The sequence below is a fragment of the Rhipicephalus microplus genome, chromosome 10 (assembly GCF_043290135.1).
Source record: "Rhipicephalus microplus isolate Deutch F79 chromosome 10, USDA_Rmic, whole genome shotgun sequence".
NCBI lineage: Eukaryota > Metazoa > Arthropoda > Arachnida > Ixodida > Ixodidae > Rhipicephalus > Rhipicephalus microplus.
The window spans coordinates 4,463,011-4,490,342 of record NC_134709.1 but is presented as its reverse complement, the minus strand read 5'-3'; the positions used below and the strand labels follow the sequence as shown (position 1 = coordinate 4,490,342).

The 27,332-nt window shown below is 46.8% G+C and overlaps 1 protein-coding gene across 11 annotated transcripts in view; it reads right to left on the bottom strand.

Moving 5' to 3' along the window:
• The window catches only part of LOC119180814 (uncharacterized), a 317,273-nt gene that overhangs the window by 31,245 nt on the left and 258,696 nt on the right, over positions 1-27,332 (bottom strand). The window contains exon 2 of one of the 11 annotated variants that reach the window (XM_075874901.1): positions 1,742-1,797. The exons of 9 other annotated variants lie outside the window; for them this stretch is intronic. In XM_075874901.1, coding sequence (XP_075731016.1) covers positions 1,742-1,781 — 40 coding nt within the window. In that variant the 5' untranslated portion in view covers positions 1,782-1,797. Of the gene's footprint in view, positions 1-1,741; positions 1,798-14,725; positions 14,874-27,332 lie in introns of those variants that run through there. One more of the 11 variants, XM_037431952.2, reaches the window with a different exon arrangement.

The following is a 27,332-nucleotide window of genomic DNA, read 5'->3' as shown; positions in this document are numbered from 1 at the left end:
AAACCATGGAGGAAACGTATGAAATGTAAAATGCGAAAGTTTGGCACGTCGTTCTGGTCGGCCCCTCTTTCGCGATCAGGTAAAAAAAAAGAAAGCGCCGGGATAGACGAAGCTCGAGCGAAGAGATTCACGCACAACAATGTCACCAAAGTTATTGAGAGCAGAGAACATTAGAGGAGTCCGGGCTGTTCCTTGCTGTGACGCTCCAAGTGTTCACTTTGCGGGCACGCTTGCGCCAAGGAGAAGAAGAAGAACATAAACTTAATTTGTCGAAAGACTTCTTTTTTTTTCCCTTCCATGGAGCGCCTCGATGAGGATCACTTCTCTCATCAGCAGAGAGAGAGAGAGAGAATTAAACTATATTTGCGACCAGGTGCGCGTTCTCGGCGCCTGCAGAGTTGGGTGTGGGTGCCTGACTTCCTCATTCCTGGTAGCCATAGCTAGATGCCAAAGCCCGAGCCTTTTCCAGCAGCCGAAGCTGGTCCTCAGGGTTCGCCGAAGTCAGCCACGCCAACCACTGGTCATCTAGATTTTCTTGTACGCTGTATTCGTCCATGCATGGGCGGAACACTCAGGTTGTCTCAATAGCCTCGTACCATGTGGCATACAGGGTGTGGTATACGCGTCCGGGCAATACTAACAGTTCCTGATGCAGTAGCCGGGATACATTGCGTATATAGTAGTGTACCGTGCGGATGGGTGCCTGCTTGTCATCAGCAGCAAAAATGAACATCAGCTAGTGCGCATAGCGCAATGCAGACAAAACCACGTATGAAAATAGTGAAAAAAAGAAGCAAGTGCCAGATATTAAGCGAGATAACAAGAAAAAAAAAGGAAGAAAATAGCAAGAAAGAGAGAGAAGCAAATAAAGAATAAAAATAAATATAAATAAAGGCAGAAAAACTGTACACGAGAAAAATAAACAAAGAGAGTAAAAAAGGACGAGACAGCTAAATAGAAAAACAATAAAGGTTGCCCAGCTCCATACTTCCTTCAGGCTTGGCACGAGGCTGCCTTAATTTTTTTTTTTGTCAGCGCTTGTGTTTCATCGCCTTTGGCGTTGTTTTTCCCAAATGCAAGGAACGCACGTGGCTTTACAGATATTCTGCATATGACGACAGAGAAAGCTGGGATCGCTCTTCAATTCATTTCACTTTCCTAGCCATTCACACCAATTGTAGCAAATACATGATAACAATATAAAACAGCGCTCAAACAAAGACTGCAGAGACCAACGCGACTCTGAAACACTGCCTGTCTAGTTCCGTACAGGAAATACGCTGAAGCAAAATCGCGAGTCAGGCATTGAAGTTCGTGACAAAATAACACCGTAGAATAACTACATCAGCCTTGAAGAAGACAAGTCCACTTCCCGAAAAGTCAGCTCCCACCTCCCATTTGCGGGTATTTTCATAACAGCGCAACCAGGCTAATTATAGCATCTGAGATTTTACGTCCCAAAATCAAGATATAATTATGGCCGACGCTCAGGTGGAAAGCTCCAGAAATTTCGACCAGGTGGAAACGTGCACAGACAACCGCACAGACTCTACCATTAACCCGTAACCTTCGGGTCAGCAGCCGCGCAATCTAACTGCATGGTTCACTGCAGTGGCGGACGGCGCAACGTGGTTAGACACGGACAGCGCTGTGTCTTATTGTTTTTTTTTTTTCTGTCCGTGTATGCCTGCGCTGACAGAAGCATAACAGTAATAACCGAACGACCAACAGTAATACGTACATGTTGCTCCTGGCACCAGGTGAACACATATGCTCTTCATTTCATTACTGGTTTAGCTGAAAAACGAAGGTTGCATATAACTTCTAGCGCTTGCATTCAACAACTACACATTCGATGTTATCACAGCGCCCCAAAACTTGACTGAGTGGCAAACGAAGTGACGCTTATACTCTGCCCATCCGCTTCAAGACATTTTTGTGGGCTGTGATCACACAGACAAGCATATTGAAATAGCCCACGATATCGTCCTTTGTATTCCAGGCATGACCTAATTGTTTGCTGTGCACCGGCCATATATATCATATATGGACAAATTCCTATATGGCCATATATGGCCGTATGCCTATACGCCTGTGTAGCCCACATGGCACATATGCATGAACTGCTGTATACAGAAGGACGCCAGGCAGGCCGGAAAGCAATGTAAGCGGCGAGAGAACTGATTTCTGTTGACGACAACGAGCCTCTTGGCATCGTGAATCTCTCAAGCTCGGTTTCCTTTCGGCCACAAGCCGTTTACACCGAACAAAACGGCACAGCCATGCAGTGCGTCGATGTTGCCCTGTTGGCTTTTGTTACGCCACACGAACAAAGTTTTATAGAGGACAACCCATAGACACAACGATTCTAGAGAAGTTGTTCACAAGTAGTCTAAGTTCAATTCATGGGCGTAGCATCGAACTTTGGTTAACTGCAGAGACATACAGAATAAACCTCAGCGTATGTGTCGCATATATACATGAAATCATGCCTGTCATTATCACAGTCTCAGGCCGCATACGCAAAGTATCTTCATTCACCGAGTGCCCTGGATAAGATCGTGACTACAGGATTACAAAGCGCAGCTCTCAGATGGCGTTATTCCGCCCCGTGAGCGCCCGCAGTCAGGGACACGTGTATATGTACAATGGGAACACGTCACAACAAGAAAAACGCTGGCAGAAGGCGTTTCGACAGTGAAGTGGTCGTCTGTTTGCTACACCAGCGCCTCCTCTATTCTATCAATACCAGCCATTACCCGCCCTCTCCTCAAGCCTCTTCCCTGCCCTCGCCCATCGCATAGCCTTTGCGTGTGATTTGCAGCCATAGGGGAGATGGCGCTTCATGCAGTGCCACGACCGGAATAATATAAAGTAATCTTTTGTTCAGTTGAGTGCAGATTCGCGGGACGGCGTCTTGCATTCCTCGCGATCACAATTGGCGGTCGTGCTGGCTCTGTAAGTGATACGGTGTTTTGAGATAGCGCGTCACCGTTCGTGGCGCTATGCGGACAACCAATGGGGACGCGTCACGACGACGCTGCTGCATAATTAGCGGTGTGAGGTGGCGGCGGCGTTGCATCCAGGCACACAGAATAAGCATGAAAGAACAAATCTGACAGACGTATGATATCGGAGAGGGACACGCGTCTATCACGTCTCTGTGGGGAAAGTGCTCGAAAGCATGTGTGATGCAGGAGCCCTTATACCCCTTATGTGGCGTCGTATCACGACCATTCTCTGAACTAAGGCAGACCGGCGGCTCCCGTTGAAGAGCGCGCGTTTGCACCATGGCATTGAATGAAAAGAAGGAGGCGTTGGCTACACACAAATCATGCGCAAAACGACATCAGAAACTCCACGGAGCTTAAGCATGTATAGGGAAATGCGCTTCAGTTCGACTAAAGTGCAACCTGGGCAAATCATGCTGTGCCTTGAGAGAGATTTCTTCAATGAGGCACGAGTGGTCTAAAACCGGGCGAGACAGCGCTTGTGTCGTGCACTTTCTTGTGTTTTTTGTCCTTTTTGTGCGCTGATCGTGATGAGTATGATCCAACTAGCCCTGCTACTTTACTTCATTCGAGTATATAGCTTTTTGTGACAGTTCCTTTCTTCATTCGGAAGACAAATAAACATTGAACAGAATCCCTTGGCCGATATTTACAGCGGCCCAGTGCGATTCCCACGGAACAGCGCAAGGCTTCGCACAAAGCTCGGATATGCACATATGTATAAAGGCGAAGCACAGGGTTCGAGGATTTTCTTGCGTACAGAATCAGCGCTATGCGGCCTCGAGAAACGCACCGGGCGTCGCATTAGCGAAGGGGAGCGGCCACATACACGCATCCACAGAGCGCGAAATTCATGCGGGCAAGAATTTATTACGCAACGGTGGCCTACTTGTTTCCATTCTTCGGAGGCGATGCCTGCGAGGGCACGCTCGTCATTCGAACTCGGAGGTCGCGCTTCTCCGCGCTTTTTTTTTATTTATTTGTTATTTTTATTAAAGTTTTGTATTGCAGCACGGCGCTTATGCGACCACTCCCGCGTTGAGCGGCGGCGCCGTTGCCGTCGGTGACGTAAACGACTGACATTAAAAATATATAGAACGAGCAAAAAAAAAAAAAAAAACCCCATCGTTGAATAGCACTTGCACCCGGACCCTCGGCGTAGCACTCGAGTATTTCACCACAGAGCCACAATGATGCTTGAAACTAATTAGCAAAAGGACTCTGTACAGGCGTCATGTCGGGCAAAGAATCACATTAACTTGCGTAATATAGCGTGGCTGAAAAGTAAAATAACAATCAGGCATCAAACAATGCAGATTGCGCTACACATGTATCGTTTAATGCGTTTCACTTCAGCAAAGTGTACTGCCCCAATTCTTCGTCCGTCATCGGCCACATGCAGCATCAACTCAGTGCACGTACGTACTACGTAACACCTTCCAGATGTGTAGCAGGTACCTGGCTTATCCGCAGAAACAAATATAATGGTGCAATGGGTGCTGTCAATACTTAACAAAAAATTACGTTCTTAAAGCCAAAAACTTCAAACTTCATTGCCCCAACAGGAAACTGCGCTCAGAATGTGCATTAGCCAGCATCATCGGTGAATTTTTCTTTTTTTTTTAAGCGTCAAAGCGAGAAATCGCGAGTGAACTATCGTTCTACTTGCGCAAGCAGCAGCAAAAGTGAAGCTGCACCTTCTCGAGGAAACCGCTCGGCTCGATTCCACAGCCAACGTTGTTCTCAACTGCCACCGCGATCGGACGAAGTTGAAGCGTTATGCCATAGCATTTCTTACAATATTTGCGGGAGGGGACTCTGCAACGCAGGGCGCTTCAGCCAGCCCGGCAATGATGGGTAGCACACGAATTTGCCTAATTTTCATTCTTTCGGCTTCGTTTGGTTCCGTGTGGCCTGAAGCTGCTCTGTCGCGAGACGAAGTTTAGCAAATGTTCTGCAATTTCCCTTCAGTATCTTAACCCTTTCTGGCTCATTATTTCAAATCGGCGAACAAAGTTCACAAGGATTCGTTCTTTTAACACGATAACGTCAAAAACGTCGTTTTGCAGAAATTCCGGCGTCGGTGTCGTTGGTTGTAAGCGAAAAATCATCTTCTGCGTGACCAAAAAAATCAACGATGCAAATAAAATTATTGATAAAATGTTCTTGCCGTTTGCATGGCAATCAGATGGTCTACCACAGAGCCACGCGTCTGCTTGTAAATACAGTGAAAAAACAATTATGGACCATCTTCCCGAAGGGCTCCCTGATGGAATGCGAAGCAGCAGCGGTGCGCACGGCGTTGACCCGGCTGAAACGGGCGACGACGCGGTGCTGGAAGAACGGTTTGAAGCGAAACTCGGTGGAGAGTTTACTCGAGTAAACGTTGGTTTGAAACGCAAAGACACGAGAGGCATGGTTGGGTTTCCTGTAAGTTTTATCGCAAAAAGACTGCTCGATGTGCGCTCGAACGTTGCGAGCGGTGGAGAGGGTGAAGCGAGAGAGATGACGCGCGGCGACAGGCTAGGGAGAGAGTGATGTAAACGCGCGCGCAGTGGGAGGGAAGGCATGACCTACTTGGCACCGTTCCAACACCTGCAGCCAGAGGAGCGCAGTGCAGACTAAGGGAGAGCGTTACACAGACTAGTCAAAGAGCTGCTTCGCATCTAATACCTTTCTGTGCTTGGAAATGCAGTGAAAGTAACTTTCGTGCCCCACAAAAAGATTGTAATGTATACATGCTTCACAATTCAGCATACATTGCAGTAATAATGCGTGGTACAAGCGTAAATTGCATTTGGGCGTCAGAACATGTGATTATCATAATTACTTCATGGTTTAAAGTCATTCACCTATTACGCAAGGCGCACACGTTACTGCGCCTGTTCCCTTAAGGGCCAAATCCGGCAATTTTTCGAGGCCAACAGAACTCAATAAAATTAACTGAACACGTTCATTTGCACGTTTGCACCATATACCAATAGCGGGCTTGAAAGTTTCGCGGATTCTCTTCAAATGAACTTTATATCTTGCCTCCAAACACTCAACTCGCTTGCCAGAATTAATAAACAACATTGTTCGAGCGGCGTTGATTTTTGGAAAGTGGTAGTGATTGAACTGATGTGCCACTGCAGCTTCTGCTTGTCTGCTATGGACTGTGTGGGTTTGGCCAGATCTTCCTTGGTTGAGCGTTCGATTTCCTTTTCCGTGTTAGTGGACATGCGATAGGTGCCAAGTGGTGTTGCGTTGTGAGCCACACACGATTCGCCATATATTCATCATAACAGCGTAAGCGTTTTAGCCGATCACCGCGGACAGCGTGGACAGGTAGTGCCATCTGGCGGGCATTATGTGCAATTAGCCAGGTTCCGGCAGCGTCAGGCAAATGTTTACGTCACACGTAGAAGCGCACTAGGTTGGGTTTCGCTTCGGGTATTGTGGTTTTTTGGTAGCTAAAAATTATTTTCTATTTTTCTGAGCATTTCAGTTATCGTGCGCGTGAGAAGAGTGTCTAAGGAACATAAAAACACCATTATCCTGACATGGTCAAAAAATGGCCGAAGTTGGCTTTTAACGCCACGTATTACGCACTACAAGGACAGAATGCCACTATCGCGTTCAGCTTTTAAAAGCAAAGCTTAAGAATCCCGCAATATTTATCCGACACAAACGCCAAAACAAAACAATAAATGAAACCACAAGTGCGCCCACAGGACGAAGACTATAGGCAAATCCGTGTACTACCCCATCGTCCTTCCCATGCAATATATGGTGGCTGAACGATCGCAGTGCCATGGTTTCCTCTATAATGAATACTGCAGGAAACTCTATAGGCGACTCACGAGGTCTTGCAGTGCGTCCGCCCACCTTAGAGCGAGCGACGATGCCCTGTGATGACGTCATCACTTCCTGAATGACGCGTCCTTTGCACACGCTGACCGTCGCTTGTAACGTTCTTGCGATCCAACCAACACTGTGCTATGCGCTCTCGGTCTCGTGCGTCTGAACGAGATGTCGCTTTGAGCTCTTGTCGCATAAAATACGGCGGCGTTGTCTGTGAGCGATAAAGTCGTGACGTAAGTGCATGTCGGGCAGAGTGTTTCAGCTGCACTCGCGTGAAAACTGGGACTATCTGCAATGAAAACCCCAGGGGCATCGCTGTGCAGTAATGGCGGATTTCATATGCTCAAGGGTGACACGTTCTCATGCTCGGTCAATCTAAAGCACCGTCGACGCACGACAATGCCATGTAATTATAACAGACGGGGTTTCACGTCCCAAAACCGCCATATTATTATAAGAGACGCCGTAGTGGGAGGCAGCGGAAATTTCGACCACCTGGGGTTTTTTAACGTGGACCTAAATCTATCTACACGGGCTTAAAAAGCATTCCCGCCTTCATCGAAAATGCAGCCGCCGAAGAAAGGACGCGACCTGCGGGTTCGCATTCGAGCACTAGTGAGTGAAAGAGTGTGGACTCCATTAAGGTCCTGAGGAGAAAGAAAGTGGTGCCGAAAGTCCCGCCAATCAGTCCGGCCCTAACGGTGGCGGGTGAGCGACAATCATGTACGCTCCGAGGAACGGTATGGACGCGCTCGGCCTGGCGTCACGCTCATTAAAAAATGGGCGAGGAGACAGAACCGAGCTGTTTTACAGCTATGTCACCACGCTGAAACAAAGCTGCGCGAAGCGGTAAGCGTTAAAAAAGAAAAACTCGCTGGTCGGCGTTGTGCATTCCGGCACTGGAGAGACGGAGAGTGCGTCCGGATATCCGGATGGCTTGCAAGCAAACAGAGTGAATAGCTTCGCCAAAAAGAGAGCGGTTCCCACCAGTGGCGGCACAGGTGGAAGGAGGAGACCGCGCCGGGGAGCGGACCAGCTGCCTTCAGTTCGGCCGCAGACTTCTTTGCCGGGGTGCAGTTGCGGGGGGACGAGTGCATTGGTGCATGCGTTCTTCGAGACGGTTGGGGATACCGGGGAGTTTCCTCTGCTATACATTAAAAAGAACGAAAAACGCTAGCGGGAACCGCGGGCAGAGAAATCTGCGTAGCGTACATCCCATGAACGCCTTCCTCACGTTTTGATCGATGAAAGCAACACATCCATGACACAAAACAACGAAGGCCCACATTGGCGCTTACAGTATAGCAAGTACTGTGGTTACATGTTGTACACTTACATGCGCGGTGGGTGCATGCTGGTTCAGAAAGGGGAGCGTACGTGTGTGAGCGTACGTTTTGCTCTCCTATTATTGCTTTCCTATGGGTTGATTTTTTTTAGAAAGGAAGGCATGCACTATTTGTATCTTTTGTTTCTTAGTTTATTTTGTGATCACGTGATTATTTCTGCCTTTTTATCAATGAAGAACATTTATTTTATGTATTCGTACATACTTCTAAATTGCTGTTTTTTAGGGCTGATTTATTAGTGCTGGTTTCTAAAATGGGGCTAAAAAGTGCTGATTTCTAAGTAAAAAAATTCAGTTGCTAGCAGCGCCTTCTCCTATGTTCTGCTAAAGTCCCTGTTCCTTCTAGCGCTGCGCCATTATGAACACACGACGTTTCGGCCCGGGAGACCAGCCTTCGTCGGAAAGGGACTCCAACGTATATAGGCCAGTCTTCGTGCCGAAACGTCGGCTCTTGTTGCACGGTTTTTTCGACTTTTACTGCCGCATCACGTGTTAATACTTCATTAAATGCGCAGCTATGCACATGAGCCCTTCTTTTCTTTTGTTAGCAAACCTCTACTTTGGGTTATTAGTTTCTGCGATAAGCGCACTTTTTCACTCCTTCAAACATTCACGAGAGGCTTCCCGTTCGCCTGCCTCCTTATTTTTTTTTTTCGATTAACCTTCTTATAACGCGCTTGTTCGGTTCTGCCATTTGTAGGCACGTTCCTTCGATGTGCATGTACACAAAAAACAAGCAACTTAAAATTTGAATGAAACGAAAATATCAACGACTGTTATGATGCAACACGAAAAAGAAATCGTACAAAAACTGAAAGTAACCTAAATAAAAAAGAAAGGTGAAGCTTTCGCAAAGCCGTGCAAGCCTGAAACAGCGAGACTGGAAGGTTCTGGAGACTAATCTGGTTAGGATGTTGCCAGGTTTCAGCTATAGGTGATGCTCGGTTGTTTCTCAGCGCAGAGCGGTTCGAGTGAAACCACACAGAGACACGACACGGCTACGTCGTCGTGGGCCTTCCATCGCTTCGGGGCCTGCTCTCGCCTTTGCCTCCAGTCTTCGCAGAGCCACTTGTTGGTAACCTCCTCCTTTTTTAATGGAAGTTAGTGGGGTTTCTGTACTATACACACGTGTTTACGATAGTTTGTCTGGGGTGCGTACCCATTTATATTGACGAGCAGAAGACGGTCTCAAGCTATCAACATCAGCTACGGGCCCACAACGGTGCCACAAGGCTCGACCGGACGGTATCCGACGTGGACGCGGCCCGTCTCGGTCTGGAAAGACCGGGGAATACAGTCCTCTGTTTATTAAAAGTTTGGCGACTGAAAGAACGAACAATGAACCAAACCGCTTCGCTTTTAAAAATTTCATTACCGCCGACCAGCTTTGGGCCATCCGGCAAGTCTAAGATGCCACCCAGGACCGAGGAGTTCGAGACGTCACTTGAGGCGCCGCCATCATCATCGACGGAGGGTGTGACGGGACTAAGGTTAATTCCCTCCCAACCCTGCTCCTCGCCCGAAGGAAACTGCCGCACTCAGTTTAAAGTTCTTTCATTCACCCTTTCATTCATTCGTGAGGCGCTAATATCGCGCAAGAACTTGGAAGGATAAATGAAAGCCCGAGCGATAGTATAGAAAGAAAGAGAGATTAAAGCGTTGGGTATTATTCGTGTTTGTCGCGTTTTTCCTCGTCGCTATTCGGCGCACTGCGCATGCCACTGGCGGACCTCATTAGGGAGGCAGCAGGACGACGGCAACATGTGTATTTTGTGGCAGCCCGTGGGAAATCCGTAGAAAACACGGAGTAACCGCTTACACGCACGCACAAGGACGACACCACAAGGATCTCCGCAAAAGAAGCGGCGGCCCACTATACCCCGGAGGTCTCTTTCCAGAAAGCACGACAGACTGACGCGGAGTTTCCTGTTGAAGCAGACTTGAGCATCGTTGGTCGCAGAGTCGCTCGTGGAATTTTCCAGTCACACTCACTGCAGTCCTCATGCCCTTTATTACCATCGTTACTAGCTCGTTTTCGCTATTAGTGAGGCCGGTAATATTGTTAGTATCGTTTCCGTCGACGTGGCATACCTTCGGTAGAAGAAAGAAGTTCTTCAGCACGGAAGTGCATGTAGTACTTAATGCTAAGACAAATGCAATAAGAATTACCAAAATCGGCGCACGGTGACGAAGGTATTAGCCTCGAAACTTCAAAACCACAGCAGACGACGAGATGAGACGTTCCCTCTGGTGTTTCAGTCTCCCGCCGACGTCAAAGGCCCTGTCCCAATCACAGCGCGCCTCTTCCAGGGACGTACGGGACGACTCGCCGTCTGGTGGCTAAGTTGACTGTTGCACAGCGCTTCTAGCGTCGTTTTGCAATTGTTTTAAAATTTTAACATTTTTTATTTGCCGAAATTGATTTGTATCTGAAAAAAATTTAAAATAGTACTGCTATCAGTTTTAGCGTACCACAGCGTGGCTTATCTGGCACCATGTGGGTATTACTTGCGACATGTGGCTTCAAACGAATAGAAAGAATTAGCCAATGTTGTCTGTCCCACGTGATCAAGCATCGCTTCCGATCTCAAAAATAGCAGGTGCGTGTCGCTTTGTAGTCCGAAACTAACGTGTTTTTTTTTTTTTCTCGTTGAAATCAAATTATAACGTCTCTGTTTTCAGCGTTGCCACTCGCGCACCGGTTCATTTAACAGTCCGATAGAAAGCGATGAAAAATGCACGCTTAACTAAGCGAGCTCTAAAATGCAAACTTATTTTATTCAATCAGAGTCTCGTTCCGGCAGACGTAATGCTTTAATTACGGGTCGGCTGCCAGCACGTAATAAGATGACGCCCACAAGCAGAAAAAAAAAAAAGAGTGTGCCCCGCTCATCGTAATGACACTGACTGACGCTCCCACGTTTGACGGCCCATGTATGCCCTGTAAAGTGGACGGAGGGGCGACCGCCGCCGTAAAGCATCGGATGCGAAGGACGCAGGTTCATCCCCTGCCGGCGGCAAGTTATCTTTTCGTCCACTTTTCTTTCTTCGCGTTTACATTACTCTAATAACATCCCCTACATTTTCCGTGGCATCATTGCCTGTTGGCTCTCATTAACATTGTTTGAAAAAAAGAAACAGAAACGATCGCTTGAATTCACGTGCTTAACTTGAGTCGCCTTTTTAATGAGTAAACATAGTTTATGAAGCAAAGAGACAGCGAGCTCTTGCTTGCCTCCCTCAAGAACCAAAATCTCACCAAACATTCCTTCATGATCAACCACGACTTCCGCACAGGGGAGTCAGCAGTCATCGCTCGCGGCGTTTCCATTCGTCCCGCCATAATTTCGCATACACACTGCATATCAAACTGAGCGGCGAATTTGAACCAGCGTGTTTTCGCACAAGTGGCGCCTAAAATCGACCTGGCTTTACTCAACGCGAGCCGCTGCACGAGAGCGTCGCAGGAGGCAAAAAAGTAAACAAACTTTCCGTGGCCCCGATTCCAGGAGACTCACGACATCGTGCTGCGAGCCACCGCGAATGCTTTGCCTCGTTCCTCGCACCCGAAACAGTGTTCTGGAAGCTTCCCGTTCGCAAGTCCGGAAGGAGGGCAAATCTTTCACAGAAAGCCACACATAACTGAAAGTTCATAGAATGCCTACAGTGACACCAACACCCCAGTCGAGTGTGGAACACTCTGCCTATGGATTGAAAAAGAGGGCTCCATACTCGCCGTCACGGCTACTAGCGGAGCTGACTTGTACTAACGGGTTTAAATTCACGTATGCACCCCATGTAGTGAACGATGGCCGCCGCAGTAGCCCAGTTGGTAGAGAGCCGCAAACGTGCTATTCCTAGGTCGCAGGTTCAGTTCTTGCGGCGGCAAGCTATCTTGTCGTCCAAGTTTCCTCACGTTTACGTAAACAATCACTAATGATAACATTAGCTACTTAATATTAGCATTAGCTACGTTTACTACGATAACATTAGACACGTTTACGTTAAAAATTACTATTGATTGTCCGTCGGTGCTCAATATTATTGTATCCGACAGAAAAAATCGAGCGCTTAATTTTGTTTCACGATATTAGAGTAACATAGCAAGGGTGACCGTTGAGTTACGAAGAAAAGGCGCCAAATTGTGCGCAATAACGGCCGCGTTCACCATGTGGAGCGAGCACCAGATGGTACAAACAGAGTTGTCACATGCTTTTGAGCTAACAAGTAAAACCCGTCACAAAACAAGCCCTCCCCCCCAGGCATACAAAAAAGCGATGCGACCTTCGCGGGAAAGTCCAAAGAAGCAGCCCTTCAATGAATTTCCCGATCCTCCAAGATATCTCTACATATATGAAAAAAAAAAAAAAAACGTGCCACTCAAGTACGAAGGACAGTTGAAAAAAATCGATTTGAATACTTTGTACAGCAAAAGTATCCGCAACCTCAAAAGAACACATCATTTGTTTCAATCTATTCGGTTGAATGCACGTTTGCCAGAGCATAATTAGCGTTACTTGTTGGTTACTCGAACTTAAACTTTATCATTGTCATCGACAATTGAACGCGCAGTTGGCGAACGTGACTGTCACTATTCATGCGGGGAAAATGCTCATAAGCCCTAGAAAGCTCCAAAAGCGACTGTAAAGTTCTACAAGCGACTTGTCCAAGAAGAAAGACCAAGTTCGCTTATCTGTGCCGATCACTCTGACGCAAACGATTTTGAAAAGAACATTCGTGTGGATCCAACGTATCGGCAATGACAACTGCATCAAGACTATTTTGTGGGTCTAGTTGGCGCTTGCTTAACGGCATACGTTAGCCACGAAATAATACAAACGTAGAATAAAGAAACACATAACGACAAGGACATGCGGTACTTCCAACTGAGGAGTTACACTGAGCACAAACCGAGAAATAACTTCAGAGACATGCGCAGTCTCTTTTCTGATACGTATACAACCTCACCGACGTTTCACTGATACGTCTTTCTGCTTCCTCTTTTACGTAACGGGCTTCCATCAACTCGCGCGCGATTTGAACCTACTTCTGCCTAGAATCTGACAACTGCGCGTAGTTTTAACGACTGCGAGTGCGCCCACTAATTCCAAGCCATTTTTTTTTTATTCGAAGAGAGAGGGGAACCTACTAGTTCGCTTAAAAGTACGTAAGATTTTGAGAAAGACAACGTTTGTTTCTATAAGCTCCGCAGTTCGTCATTCATCGACAAAAATGGGCTAGCTTCTTTCAAATGCATCTTGGCGTAAATATCATCCGTTATATCCCCATCAGCTGCGGTGGCTGTGTTTGTGTACGCAACTTGTTTGCGCTATTTGCGTACCAAAAGAGTGCAAGATACATTGCTCATTAGACGAATCGAACCTTCTACATAGTCAGCATGTCGTGACTAAACGTCGGTGAGCGGCGTATGGCTGTCAGCTTTGGCAGCTTTGGTGAATGCCCCGCGATGCTCCAAGGATCACTCGACGTGCCGCGTTCCTGAACCAACGCCAAAAAGTATCCGTTTGCTTTTCGTGAAATGAACGCAACCGAAAACTAAATGCACAGACATTCAGAGTTCATGATTCAATCCTGCTTAGGTCAAAATGTGGTTTGCCTGACCGAAGAATAACTGAATTGAATATTTAATTACATGCTTATCTTTTAATTACCGAAACTTACATGAAAACACAGTACTTCATTTTAATGATTTGGATGTAATGTGGAGTGTCCTGAAATTGTGACATGTGAATTCGACACAATCGTAGACAGTGCATAATTATTCGCGCCTCAAGGGGATATCAGACACGAACAGCCAGGCACAACCGGGCATTCAACAACCACAGAGCAAGAAATCGTTGTTGAGACTAGTTGGCGTATCTCTCGAGAAAATGTAAAACGCAAACCGCCGAGAAAAACGAGCGTGAGGAAAAAGAGCGTCACTTGCGACTAACTTCCCTCCATGAAAGATCATCGCAATATATACCGAGTCACTCAAGCGCAACAACACAACAGACGTCACTTCACAGCAATCTGTCATTTTCAGTGCAGCAGCTAGAAACTGATCCCAGCCCAAACGACTCATGCACGCTCTTGTCTTTGCCCCGTATTCCTCGGTGGTTTACGTCTGACGACTTTTTCAACCAGAGAGCAGCTCTCGTGTCGCGCGTGTTCGACTTGAGCTGTGACAAGCGAAAACGGCCGATGGACCGATAGCCCGTCCAGCGTGAAGAAGCGAGAAATTCGCACAGAGAAACAGACTGAGTAAATTGCTGGGGTTTTACGTCCTAAAGCTATTTGCTATGGTGATGACAGACGCCGTAGTGCAGGGCTCCGGAAAATATAGGCCCCTTGGGGTTCTTAACGTGCATCTGAATCTAAGCACACGGACTTCAAGCATTTTCGCCTTCATCGAAAATACGGCCGCCGCAGCCGTCGGGCACCATCACCAGTAGACCTCCGCGGCCGGTAGAGAAAGGCACTCATCGCACAGGGCAGAAAGCGAGAGGACAACCACGCGGCTTACCTGTGTGCAAATCCCGAAGTGCAGTCAATAATGCATCCTCATTGCAAAATCCACAGGTGAGCACTACACAGGTCGTCGCCGTCTTGCACTCGAGAGGACGACGTCGACGCGCTCCCACCGGCGTCCCGGCTCAAACAGGTTGGCCGAGGGGAGACCTGTTGTGCCGGCACACTCGACCGGCCACTACAAGGCGCGCCCCCATTGGCTGCCTCGCCGGGGGAGAGGAGGGCGGCTCCGCTCTTCAGAAGAGGCCCGCATACGAGAGCGCCGCAACGAACAACTTTGCCAAACCTTCGATCCCGAGATTCTTCGTCAACCTGGCAACGCCGATATATTTCGATACAGCGAACGCAAAAACTTCGCAATACGGGCGCTATTATGCACGTTGACGTCGATATCACGAATCCGACAGTCTTGACAGCGCTCGTGCTTTGTCGAGTCTTCTTTTGTGTCCGTAACTTGCGATGTTTCAAAATAAAGCCGAAACTAACCAGCCGCACTCCTCGCTTTTGCTGCAACACTGGTCAATCCTCTATGGAACACCCGTCCAGGCCACGGAGGCTACGCTTCAACAGGGGCGAACTTGAAAAAAAAAAAGAAAAGAAAAAAAAAAGAAGAAGCCCACGTGTGCTTTGATTTAAGTGCACGTTAAAGAACCTCAGACAACTTGTTAAAACCAATACCCCACTGCGCTGTGTCTTATAACAAAATTAAATTGTGGTATCGACAAGAGACGCCACAAAACTTACAATATTATATATATATATATATATATATATATATATATATATATATATATATATATATATATATATATATATATATATATATATATATATATATATATATTGCACATTGCCTGCTCGAAGTGTTCCCCGTTTCTGGGGGCCGATTGGGGGACGAGGGGGGGGGGGGGGGTCTCCTTTTTGGAGGGTGGGTTGAGGACGCCCGTTTACACAAAAGCACCGAGAAGAACGTTTTCTAGACCTTCGATGCAAACCCTTTATCAACGTGGCAACACTGATCCATCTCCTGAATGGTACACGAGCCCTGGCCACCGGCGGTCACATTCCAATGGGAGCAAAATAAAAAAAAAGCACACGTGTGTTTTGATTTAATAAAACTTGAAATCCCATGAGATGGTGCATAGCTAACGGAAAAACTTAGTTTTGAGTGCTACACAATACATTCGTTCACAAGTACGGGACTCATTATTTCATCTACTTTACTTAATTTCTTCACAATTACAACAAATAAGATGCCATATACTTTCCTATGTTTTCTTGTCTGCTAGTTCGAATTCATGTTGTGCTTAACAAGCTAAACAAGGTATTTACAGGCTTAAAATATATTGAAATGAACCTATGAAGCACAGCGTGGTTGGGATTATTTGCGGCGGTTAATGTTCCTCGTATAGCATGCGCATAAATCTTTTGAATTTCGCTGAAAGATGTGCAGTACTTTTTAGAGTTGCTAAACGCTGCTCAGCTAAGAAGAAAATAATCATTAACCCCCCCCCCCCCCCCCAAGCTCTACAGAAAAACAGAGGGGCAACTTTCGCAAAGAAGCCCAAAATAAGCGGAAATTCGACAAATTTTTTTCACTGTTGATATTATTCCTAATTATTAAAAATGTCACTCAAACATGCAGGGGTGCTGGAAAGATTACGTTAATTACTTCGTACAGCAAAAATAGGCGCCACTATGAGCGAGAGCACTTTTTAACAGACATAGGCATGCCTTACGTTACTTGCTGATCAGCCCAATGTTTACTTGACTCCAACATTCAACGTCATCGACAAATGCGCCTCTGGTGAACGTGCTGATTACTAAAGAAGCTATATTTGCTGAGAAAAATGCAAATAAACCCGAAAAACGCTGCAAGTGACTGGAAAAGAAGCGGCTCGGCGAAAGAAAGCCCAAGTTTGCTAATTACAAGGGAAACTTCGGCGCTTGCGCGACCACACTCTCGCGGTGTGTCTTTCACGAGATCGAGCTGCATATGCACGCTGCTCTGTGAATGGACACAAAAAGAGACACCTGCCAAGCGTACAGAAAAAGCACGGCGTGCACAACAGCGGTCAGCTGCAAGCGCACTCAAGTGATGATGCCTTGCCTCGCGTACATCCGGGTACATCGAAATCCGCGGTGGAGTCACGTATTACCTTCTTTTTTTTCTTTCTTTCAGCGGAGTCCACGCACCGGACCAAGCACAAGATGGCACGCGATGCTGCACAAGGTCGTCAAAACACGGCATGACGCGCTCAGTCTGCTGTCAGTCGTTGCTTTCAAGTACGGAGCACATTGGCTGTCGTATACTGTCGTCGTAGCTTGCCGTAACGCAGGCAGAACCACACGTAGCATAGCCAGCTGTAGCATAATAATAATATGAGAGACGCCGTATCGGGGGGATCCGGAAATTTTGACCTTCTGGTGTTCTTAAACGCGTCATGCCCGATGACTTCATCCTACAGCAAAAACGTATTCAGCATTTCAATTTACCATTTTACAGGCCGGAGACCACGCAAACCAAGTTCCTTATCAAATCTAACGTAATAGAGCGGTTGACTGGGCTAGTTGGTATGGCATACTTGGGTTTTAGCAGCGCGAAAAATGCACAAAAGACAAGAAAGGGACGAGACAAGCGCTTGTCTCGTCCCTTTCTTGTCTTTTGTGCATTTTTCGCGCTGCTAAAACCCAAGTATTCCTTATCAAACAAAGATAAAGACGTGTGACTTGCGCACTTATCTCCCAATATCGCAATAAAAGCAAGGATGCGCGGACAGGGGCATGGGTGCACGGACGGATGAACGAACGGACGGACGACGCAAATGATAATGTATTGTGCTGTCATATACTTGATGTACACATAAAGTGGGTTTTTTACACAAATGTTTTCGTTGTGCAGGCATTCGGTTTCGGTTAGCTTCGGCCCTGAAAATCACTGCAGTCGAAGTTCCCACAATGCCTCGCAGAAAAAGCGTATCTAGCTCTTCCCCTTCAATGATCTCGGAGACATGCTCTTTTCTAGTGGTGCCCACTTAGAGATCAAGTGGCTTTGATCTGCTAGTGTGAATGCTCCGTTAATTATAGAATAAAATATAGCTGTTCTCGAAGAAGTAACGTACGAAGAGGAGTATTGGTGGCTTAATCTCTACTAAATTTTGCCAAGAATTCAAAGCTTGCTAAGGACAACTAGTAACACAAAGGCCTACTTAGAGCAGTATCTAACCCGGAAAAGTTGTCACATTGCACTCGTTGAGCGTGCGAGAAAAACGCTTCCTTACCCCGGACAGATGTATTACCCTGAATTGTTGTTACTAGTACGCAATAGACTTCTCTGTTTCAATCATCGACGCCGACAGTTTATAATGCCCCTACTAAGATGGCGACTGCAACCGCCATCTTTTCACTCCTGGGCAATAATTTCTACTCCAGCAATTTTCTTTTCTTCTTTTCTAAGACCTCCTTGGGTGCACCTCATACAAAGCTTCCGCCGCTCTGGCCGACTCACAATCGCCAACGGAACGATTCCACCAATGGCTGAGAAATGAAAGAAGTGACCGTGTTCTTCGTCGAAGCCACGCCATGAAAAGCCCGACGCGGTCTCGCAAACCACAAGGAAGTGCGTCGGCGCAGCTTCACTGCACGAAGCGCATCGTCGTTTTCTCGCAACGGGTTCAGCGTCGTGTTGTTCGCTCGGGGTCCGCCTCGCATTCCTTGCTCAGAGACCAGCGTTGCCAGATGCTGCCGAGCTAACAAGCAAATAATCATCACAAACTACCCCTCCCCCCAAAAAAGGAAACCGCCAGGCCTGTGCGAAACGCGCCACAGCGAAAGCACCTTTGTGTAATGCAGCAAGCACACTTGCAGGGTCCCGACTACGCCACATATCATTATAAGTTTTTTTTTGGTAGGGAGGCATTCACTATGCTTCATTCTTCGGAGAAGCCTGGTACCCGCTACATATTTGCAAGAAATTTTGTGCATTTTTTTATGCAGTGGCTGACGAAGATGGAGAATTGTGCGAGCTTCTATAATAGGTTGGACCGTTCCATGACGCAGTGTGTGACGCCTGGTTTTTTTTCCTTTGCTGTTATAAAACACTTTATTAGTCATACCAAGCCGATTCCTTTCTCCGATATCAAGCCTGCCTAAGGCCAGTTTGCAACAGAGTTGCAAACTGGCCTGGCAAGTTTGTAATTGGCAAAAAGAATTTCCAATAACAGCTCGTGGTGTTACGTTCCTATATGCCGTTCAAAAATACCATCAATAGTAATGCACCATACGATGTAAATATGTTATTGGGCCAATGCGGTTACGGCCACCGGCGGCGGCGGACAGCTACAGTGCACGCTACTTATTTTGCGATCTCTGTAACAGCTTTCACTGTAAAAATAAAGAGAAAAAAAACAGCGTGATTATGAAGCGCAAAAGAAGCAGAAATACAACAAATTTTCTGTTCAAAATATATTAGGTATAGTACAAAGTAAAGTGACTGAAAAATACGACTGGGAAAAGGAAGGCGAAAATGGTTTCCTTTTTTTTTTCAGCAATAATATGCGCAACTATGAACAAAAGTACATAGTTACTTTTTAAAATTGTCTCCAGCAGAGTCACCATTCGGTTGAATGCCATTGCATGACAAACGGTATACGAGTCACCAACGTATGTACGACGTTTGAATTAAAAACTCAACTACTGAATGTCATCGACAAACGCGCCTTTAGTGAACAACAAACGTACTATTGGTGAACGCGATGACGAATAAAATTACTATATTTGCCAGAAAAAAACGCAAATAAGCCCCAGAAAACGCGACAAGCGACTTCAAAGAGGTCCACAGCCACTTATCAAACGCGGACCTGGCAATTCTGTTACCACAGGTTCAGCGTCATGTTGTTCTCTCGAAGGCTGGTATTCCCTTTCCATTATCAAGTACATGAAAGGAGAGGTTGGTGACGATGTGTGGTTCCGGCTGCTTTTCTGCTCCCGCACAACAATTGTAGTAGCATAGCAGATTACGAAGGGCCCATTGTACACTACACACACTCAGTTCTTCAATGCAAATATCTGACCACGCAACACATAGATTGACAAAACACAAGCATTCACGCAATGAATATGTGCACACAAATCATAAAAGTTTACTAAAATGTTTTCAAGGCCGATCATGTAAATTGATTCTTAAATGCTGCATTGTAACTGCAACATTTAGATTTTCACAAAGCATTCTCACTTAAAATGAAAACACATGACTATTGTAGCCAGGCATATCAGTAATTCTGTGATATTTCCGGTTCTCCGAAAATTTCACCACTGCGGGCGCAGCAGTGTTTTGTACACGTACTTCTTCATGGCCGTGGGCCCAAGATTTATCGCTATTGATGGGGTTTGTTTATCCAAACGATTTACTTTTTTGTAAATGTTTTTGCGAGGACCATCATAATTTTCGATCTCGGTTAGAACCAACGCTTAGAACATCTCGAAAGGCAAACAAAAAGGAGACCGACCGTGTTGCCTTACAGAACGGAGGTGTCGTTTCTGTCTTTGGTTTCTCACCAAATACTGTGCACTCCTCATCACTCAGCGAGGAGCAGGAAAGAAAGCACGAACAAAACAAAAAGAGTGCGGAGGGGCGAAGCACGTAGGGCAAGGTATTTCAGCTACACCAACAAGAGCGGCCAAGCATGCAGTGCTTTAAGAGAGATTTTTTTGATGAGGCACTATAGCCTGGAACCGGGCTGAAGGGTGTTTGCGCTTCACTAATGTCGTCGGAAAACAGCTCACCCTAAGGTGCTTCTTCTCAATTGCATACAGGTGACACCTCAACAGTAGCTCACAAGGGATTCCGTTCAAAGACAGGAAGGAAGGTTTGGTGTGCTGTTCCCAGCACACAGACGGAAAGGGGAGGAAAAGGGGGCAGGGAGGAGATTTCAGTTCCATATGTAGGGAAGACTGTTCCACTAACGTGGGGTTGACTTCTTGATCTCGAGTAGCCCTATACGCCATCTCCTGTCGCCGACAAGAGCTCTCGCAAGTGATGCCCGTCCTCAGACTCCTGTGACCATGTTTCATCTTTTTTATCTCTCTTATGTCGTCGCTCACTGTCCTTGCGGATCTCTCTCTCTCTCTCTCTCTCTCTCTCTCTCTCTCTCTCTCTCTCTCTCTCTACATTTAATCCTATCAATTTACTCCCTCCTTAACCCCGTCCCTTGTGAGCTACTGTTGAGGTGTCGCACGCTGATGCAGACAGTTACGGGGCTCACTTTTCTTTTCCCTCTAATAACCATAATCCCTCTCTTGATTTCGAGTAGTGGTATCTGCACAATGTTGTGCACGCCGATAAGCCTAGTCTGGTCTCTAAAGTGCTTCGCACCTAAATATCGATAAAACTGGTAGTGCCGAAATTCTCGGCACACACAAGCACACTGGGCGATCTTAATGACGACAGTCTTTCTCTGGACACGTAAACGCAGAAATTCTGGTCTGTCACTTAATGCACTCCCCCCCCCCCCCCCCCCTCAGCGAAAGTTTTGCTGAACACCCAGCCATCTTGATCTGGTGGCTACATTCTTAGGTGGTGTGTTTCTTTACTATAAAATGCATACATACGTAATTCTAAAGACCTAGTGGTTCTTACGCTGCGTTGCCAATGCGACGCTATACATGAAAAGCGGATGTTTCCCACAGTTCGTAAGACGATCCGTTGCTGCCACCTACCAGTGGCCCTGCGCTCTACACAAGCTTTCGTTTCCAGTCATTACTGCCAGATGGAGCCGAAATCTCACACAGCGTAGAGTTACCATATATGTTCCTAACGCAGCACCGCCTGACAGAAGACTATATAGTCTGTTTATCTACATGCAGCGTATCTACATGCAACGCAGCACGCATGTAGATACACGGCCTATTTGTTTTTATCACTCTTTTTAGGGGCGAAGCTCCTTAAGCCGAGGGTCGTGCGTGCCCCATGTATGTAGTAGCAGTAGTAGGTAGCCACCTCTTGTTTAGTCCTTGAAATGCCCGCTAAATGGCGGTACTTGTACATGATAAATATATGATAAAAAGACGCGACATGGGGGTATTTGAAGACAGACAGACAGACAGACAGACAGACAGACAGACAGACAGACAGACAGACAGACAGATAGACAGACAGACAGACAGATAGATAGATAGATAGATAGATAGATAGATAGATAGATAGATAGATAGATAGATAGATAGACGAACTGACGGACGCACGGACGGACGGACTCTTCGACCCACTCATCATCGTCACTCCATTGATATGCTGCGATTTTTTTTTTTACAATGAAAGACGAGAACTACGATACTCAAGCTAGCGACGATGCTTGGGTAATTTTCCCTGGTGATTGCGTAGTGTTTAAGAACTTTAATTAACGACACAGTTATAATAATATGTGGGTATTCACAAGCCAACCCCGGGATAAGGTGGTCAAAATTTCCACACCCCTCCACGCGTAGTGGAGGGGTGTGGAAATTTTGACCACCTTATGGTCTTTGACGTGCGCTGACATCGCTCAGTACACGGGCCCCTAGTATTTCGCCTCCAGCGAAATGCGACCACCGCGGACGGGATCGAACCCAGGACCTTCGGGTTAGCAGCCGAGCACCGTAATACACCACGGTGGACCACGAATGACACAGCAGCCGATAAAAGCGTTGAGAAATAGGTCATTCGCCGCTGACTGAAAAAATACGTCTGACGTCCATGGCATCGCATAGATTTCGGGAGAAAGGGGGGAGGATGAAACAGCGGCCGCGCGTCTGTGGGCAGTGAGCAGCGTACGGATACAGGCTTGTTTCGTTCTCTGAAACCATTTGTTCGGCACTAGGCGCCGCCATTACACGCTGCTCTCTCTTTTCATTTTTTTTTCTATACTATAGCCTTTTGGCGGCGTTTTTACGCGCGTAACTTTTCATGCGTGTAGGCGCATGCGTTCTATTTTCGGGGAAAGAAAAAAAGAGGCTCGGCAAACCGGGGCGGCGTTTCTTTCCTCGTAGGCGCTACGTTTTACGTTGTCGTCGTGAGGGCCGTGTAAGCCCGAAAACAAAGCAATACGGGTTCGTACGTCTTGAATGACAAGCCAAGCATGGCACACGGGGCCCTTGTTACGTGTGAGCTCGTTATGTAAGCGCTGCTTTTGCTTTTTTTCTCGCCCGCTCATCTCTCCGCGAGAATGCGCCGTGGAGCAGGATTCAAGGGTGGTGGCAGATGAGCACGTAACCTGTTGGATAACGACGGAAGCACAGCAAAACTGAGTCAACAAACGAAGCAAACGGGAAATAGAGCCAAAAAGAGAGACAGGACGGGCGCTCGTTTCATCTAACTTTATTCAAGGCTTATCCGCCACGGTATACTAATAAATAGTTCTCTGCTGCTGAACCACGAGTCGCAGGTTGGATCCTGGCTGCGGATGTCGCACTTCGGCGAAGGCGAAATGGTAGAAACCCGTGTGCAGTGCGAGCGATGACAGTGCATGTCAAAGAACACCATATTGTCACATTTACGGTGCCATCCAATACGGCGTCTCTCATGATATCGTATTTCTGGGACGTGAAACCTCGGATATTAAATTAAAAGTGAGTGAAGTAGTCATTGAACCCACGACATTTTTGAGGCGGAGCTAACTGGTAGATTAGGCAGCACACATGTCACTGGTATTTAGCTACATAAATGGTTGCTTGTTTTCGAATAAGAAATACTGTTGCAAGCCAACATTCCTGTGCGCCAAGCCTCTTCTCTGTTTTCGTTTTGCGCGCTTCCACCGTGTACGGTGCCAAACCGATAAGCCCAAACAGCCACCTTATACATAGCGAAAAAAAAAAAAAAAACTAATTGGCGACTCATTACAGACAAAATAAGAACGACAGAACACGCAGCTTTGAACTGCACGAACATCCACTCAAAAATATTTAAACGAAACATCCTGAAAGCACGAGCACCTAAACAAGAAGACCCATTATAGCAAGAGAGAGAACAAAATGAGAGAAAGACAGGGAGGTCTCTTTGTCGTCGTTCTGTTCTCGCGCTACAACTATCGTCATGTCATACCAACTGGCTCAAGCTGCCACACTTCTAAGTTAACCGGAAATTGGGGCATCCGGTTTGCCACTCCGTACTAAGAAAAAGGGAAATCGGGAAGAAAGATGAAAGAGAAAGCGAAAAGTAAGATAGCCGCGCGATAAAGAAAATGAGAACTAACAGACAATTATGCCAAGGAACATGTGTTTCAAATCGCTAAATGATTTAGGATTGATTGATTGATATGTGGGGTTTAACGTCCCAAAACCACCATACGATTATTAGAGACGCCATAGTGGAGTGTTCGGGAATTTTGACCACCTGGTGTCCTTAAACGTGCACCTAAATCTGAGCACACGGGCCAAACTGATTGAAGAACACGAGCTATTGTTCTCGGCCAATTTTTGTCCGTAAGACATAGGAGAAAGCGATAGCCTACACCAGGATTAATTAGTTCATAACATCAGCTCGAAAATCGAGTCAGGTTGGTTCTGGCCGAGAGCCGTAGATTTCATGGGTGCCGCCACGTTTATTTTGACGCAAATATTCTGAGACTGCAGGCTTCGGGCTCCATGCAGCTAAATGCGACAAAGAGCGTCACCAACGGAAAACCAAAACGCTGCCCATGGTGTGGATGCTTGGGCTAGTTGGTATGGCATGACGATAGTTATAGCGCGAGAACAAAACGACGACACAGAGAAAAGAAGGACACGAAAGACACTGTGTCGTCGTTTTGTTCTCGCGCTATAACTATCGTCATGTTGCCCATGGGTCACGCGCGTGCCCAGTGGCTGTGATGCTATTTCCTCCAAGCTACAAAACGTTCGAAAACTCATCTATTATATTTTCAGCGTTTATTAAGCTTCTTATTTACTTGGACCTCTGTACAGGAGGTTTGTGTGGCGAGGTAAAGTAAGCGTTGAAAAACGAGAGCAGACGCGAAAAAGACACGCACGCATTAAAAGGTCCATGGTACCCAATTATCGCTCATAATCTGTGTTATGACGGTTATTCCTTGGATTTCCGCAAACAGGTTGGCGCAATTTCAGCGCATTTGGCCAATCACTTAACTTATAACGAGCGTTTCTATCAACACGCGAGCGGCCCGAGAGTCTGAGAACGCTGGCGCACTCGCAAGTCGTGACGTAAAGAGCCACTTGCTTTGCGAGCGTCTGTATTCTGCGCAAACAGTTACACCGTTATTCCGGCCAAAGACACGGTTTCATGGCCGGCTGCGCGTGCAATGGGCCTATTACAGCTTTCTTCAGTTTGGCATCGGACATGTAACGGTACGCAGCGACTGAGCTAGAAAACGACGGCTGGACTCGATGAAGTACGTATGACGTCGCACACGTCATGGCAAAGAAAAAAAAAAACGCCAGACCTGCGCGGAAGGCGCAGCACAGTCACAATGAAAGCTAGAAGAGCGGCTTTTTAGAGCCTTTTCTAAACACTCATTGTGTAACTGCTACAAGCACACTTGCTGGGTACCTACTACGGCCTTAAGAATAACAATTTCTGGGTTGTATCTGCTAAACACTTGCAAGGAATTTTGTGCCAATTGTTCATGCAGTGGCTAACGACGATGAGGAATTATGCCTGAAGTGGTTGATAGGTGATCAAGAACAACCTTTTGTAATGGGTTGGAGCATTGGGCGATCCACTTGTTACGCTATTCGCATTGTGTGACGCCTCGTCACTTTCATACTTATATTAACTGGATTCCTTTTCGGACAACAGGCGAGCCTAAGGCAAGTTTGCGAACAAGTTCCAAGCAACGGCGTGGCTCAATGGTAGAATACAGGGCTGGCACGCAGCGCACCCGGGTTCGAGCGCCACTGCGTCCTTGGTACTAGGTTTTTTTTTCTTATTCCGCGACAGTGGTCACGGACAACTGATTGGCGACAAGACAACCTCCTCCGGTAGAATATTCCAATTATGGCATGCTCTTGAAAAAAAAAAAACGAATGCTGATATACGTTAAAAGCAGAGCTATATTCTTTGACATTTAAATAATGATCGCGACGGGCTGACCTGCAGGTGGAATTAAGGATATATGTTTCTTTCCTTAGGCCTGTTGCTTCAAGAAAAATTTTGTGAAAGAGCTGTATGGGCATGTATTTCCGTCCATATTACAAAGTCGGCCATCCAAGATGGGCACTTATAACAGAGAAGCTTATCGTAAAGTCATGCTGCTTACGAGGTTAAAAGAGTTACGCGGCGAGGAGCGGCGCTGTCTTCGTGGACCACGTGGAGCAGCCCTGTCGTTCATTGACCTATCAGTCTGCTCGTTCTTGTTGCGCGCTGCTAAATGAAAATATGGACGAAAGCTTGCGATGACGAAATGCACACGCAGCTGCGGTAGCGTGGTCGAGCGCACATTTGCGCACCAGTGTCAAGATACTGCCGAGTGTCCCTATAATTGTTATCGCTAAAAGCCATCGAAGCCAAAACAGTAACTATTATGCGCAGCGGCCACTTTTCTGACCCTCAGCGCGATACTATGGAACGAAGTTGGAAAAATTGCTTCGTGGACATGTGCTTTGTGGGCAAACACTTGTGCACAGTTTTCTTGAAACTTAATTCAATGACATGGCAAAAATACAGAGAAGAAACTGCTACTCATGCACAATGGCTAAATATTTGGCCGAGTGTGTACCATAGTGGTCGGAACGCTTTTAAACCAAACCAATATCGCACAGAAGAAGCACAAACCTCCTCGAAGTTCAAGAAACAGGTCGCGACTGGACATTCGCCGGGCATTCTCCTTCTCTCTCGTGCCGGACCTCGGAGGCCTGGACTGCGAGACTAGTATCAGCGAAGAGCCGGCCTTTTAAGCGAAATAACAAATGCAGCGATCTGCTGCCACCGGAACGCGGAAAATTCTATTTTATTGCATCCGCGTCCGGGGAGGTCGAGAGGCGAAGAACCAGAGAAGGATCGGAATAGAAGAAAATGATGTGTACTGCAGAAGGGAAGGAATCTTTTCGTCCGCGACGGTGGATCAGTGGTTACGGGGCTCGGATGATCTCGATGGTCGCAGGTTCGGTCCCTGCCATGGCGGTCGAATTTCGTTGGAGGCGACATGGTGGAAGTCAGGGGCGATGTCAGTGCGCCTCGAGAAAGCCCCAGACGGTCAACATTTCCAGAGCCCTCGACTATACGGCGACAATCTGGTGTTTTTTTTTTCTTTAACGTGCGTCTAGATCTAAACACACGGGCCTCAGGCATTTGCGCCCCCGTCGGAAATGCAGTCGCGGCGGCCGGGATTCGATCCCGCTACCTTCGGGTTAGCAGTCGAGGGCCATATCCACTAGACTACCGTGGCGACTTGATGATGATGTACACATGCGTCCTTGAATTCTCGTCGAAATGGGGCTGCAGTCGAACCTTGTCTTTCACCTTAGCTGTGGTATCAGATACCGTGTATCGGACCAGTGAAACAGACATCCTAGCTGTGACGCATCCTTAACCCTTTTAGACGCCACTTATATGAGGAACAGTCTGTAAGTGTGTCGAATCGATACGGGGTTAGTTCAAGGCACTCAATAGTTCA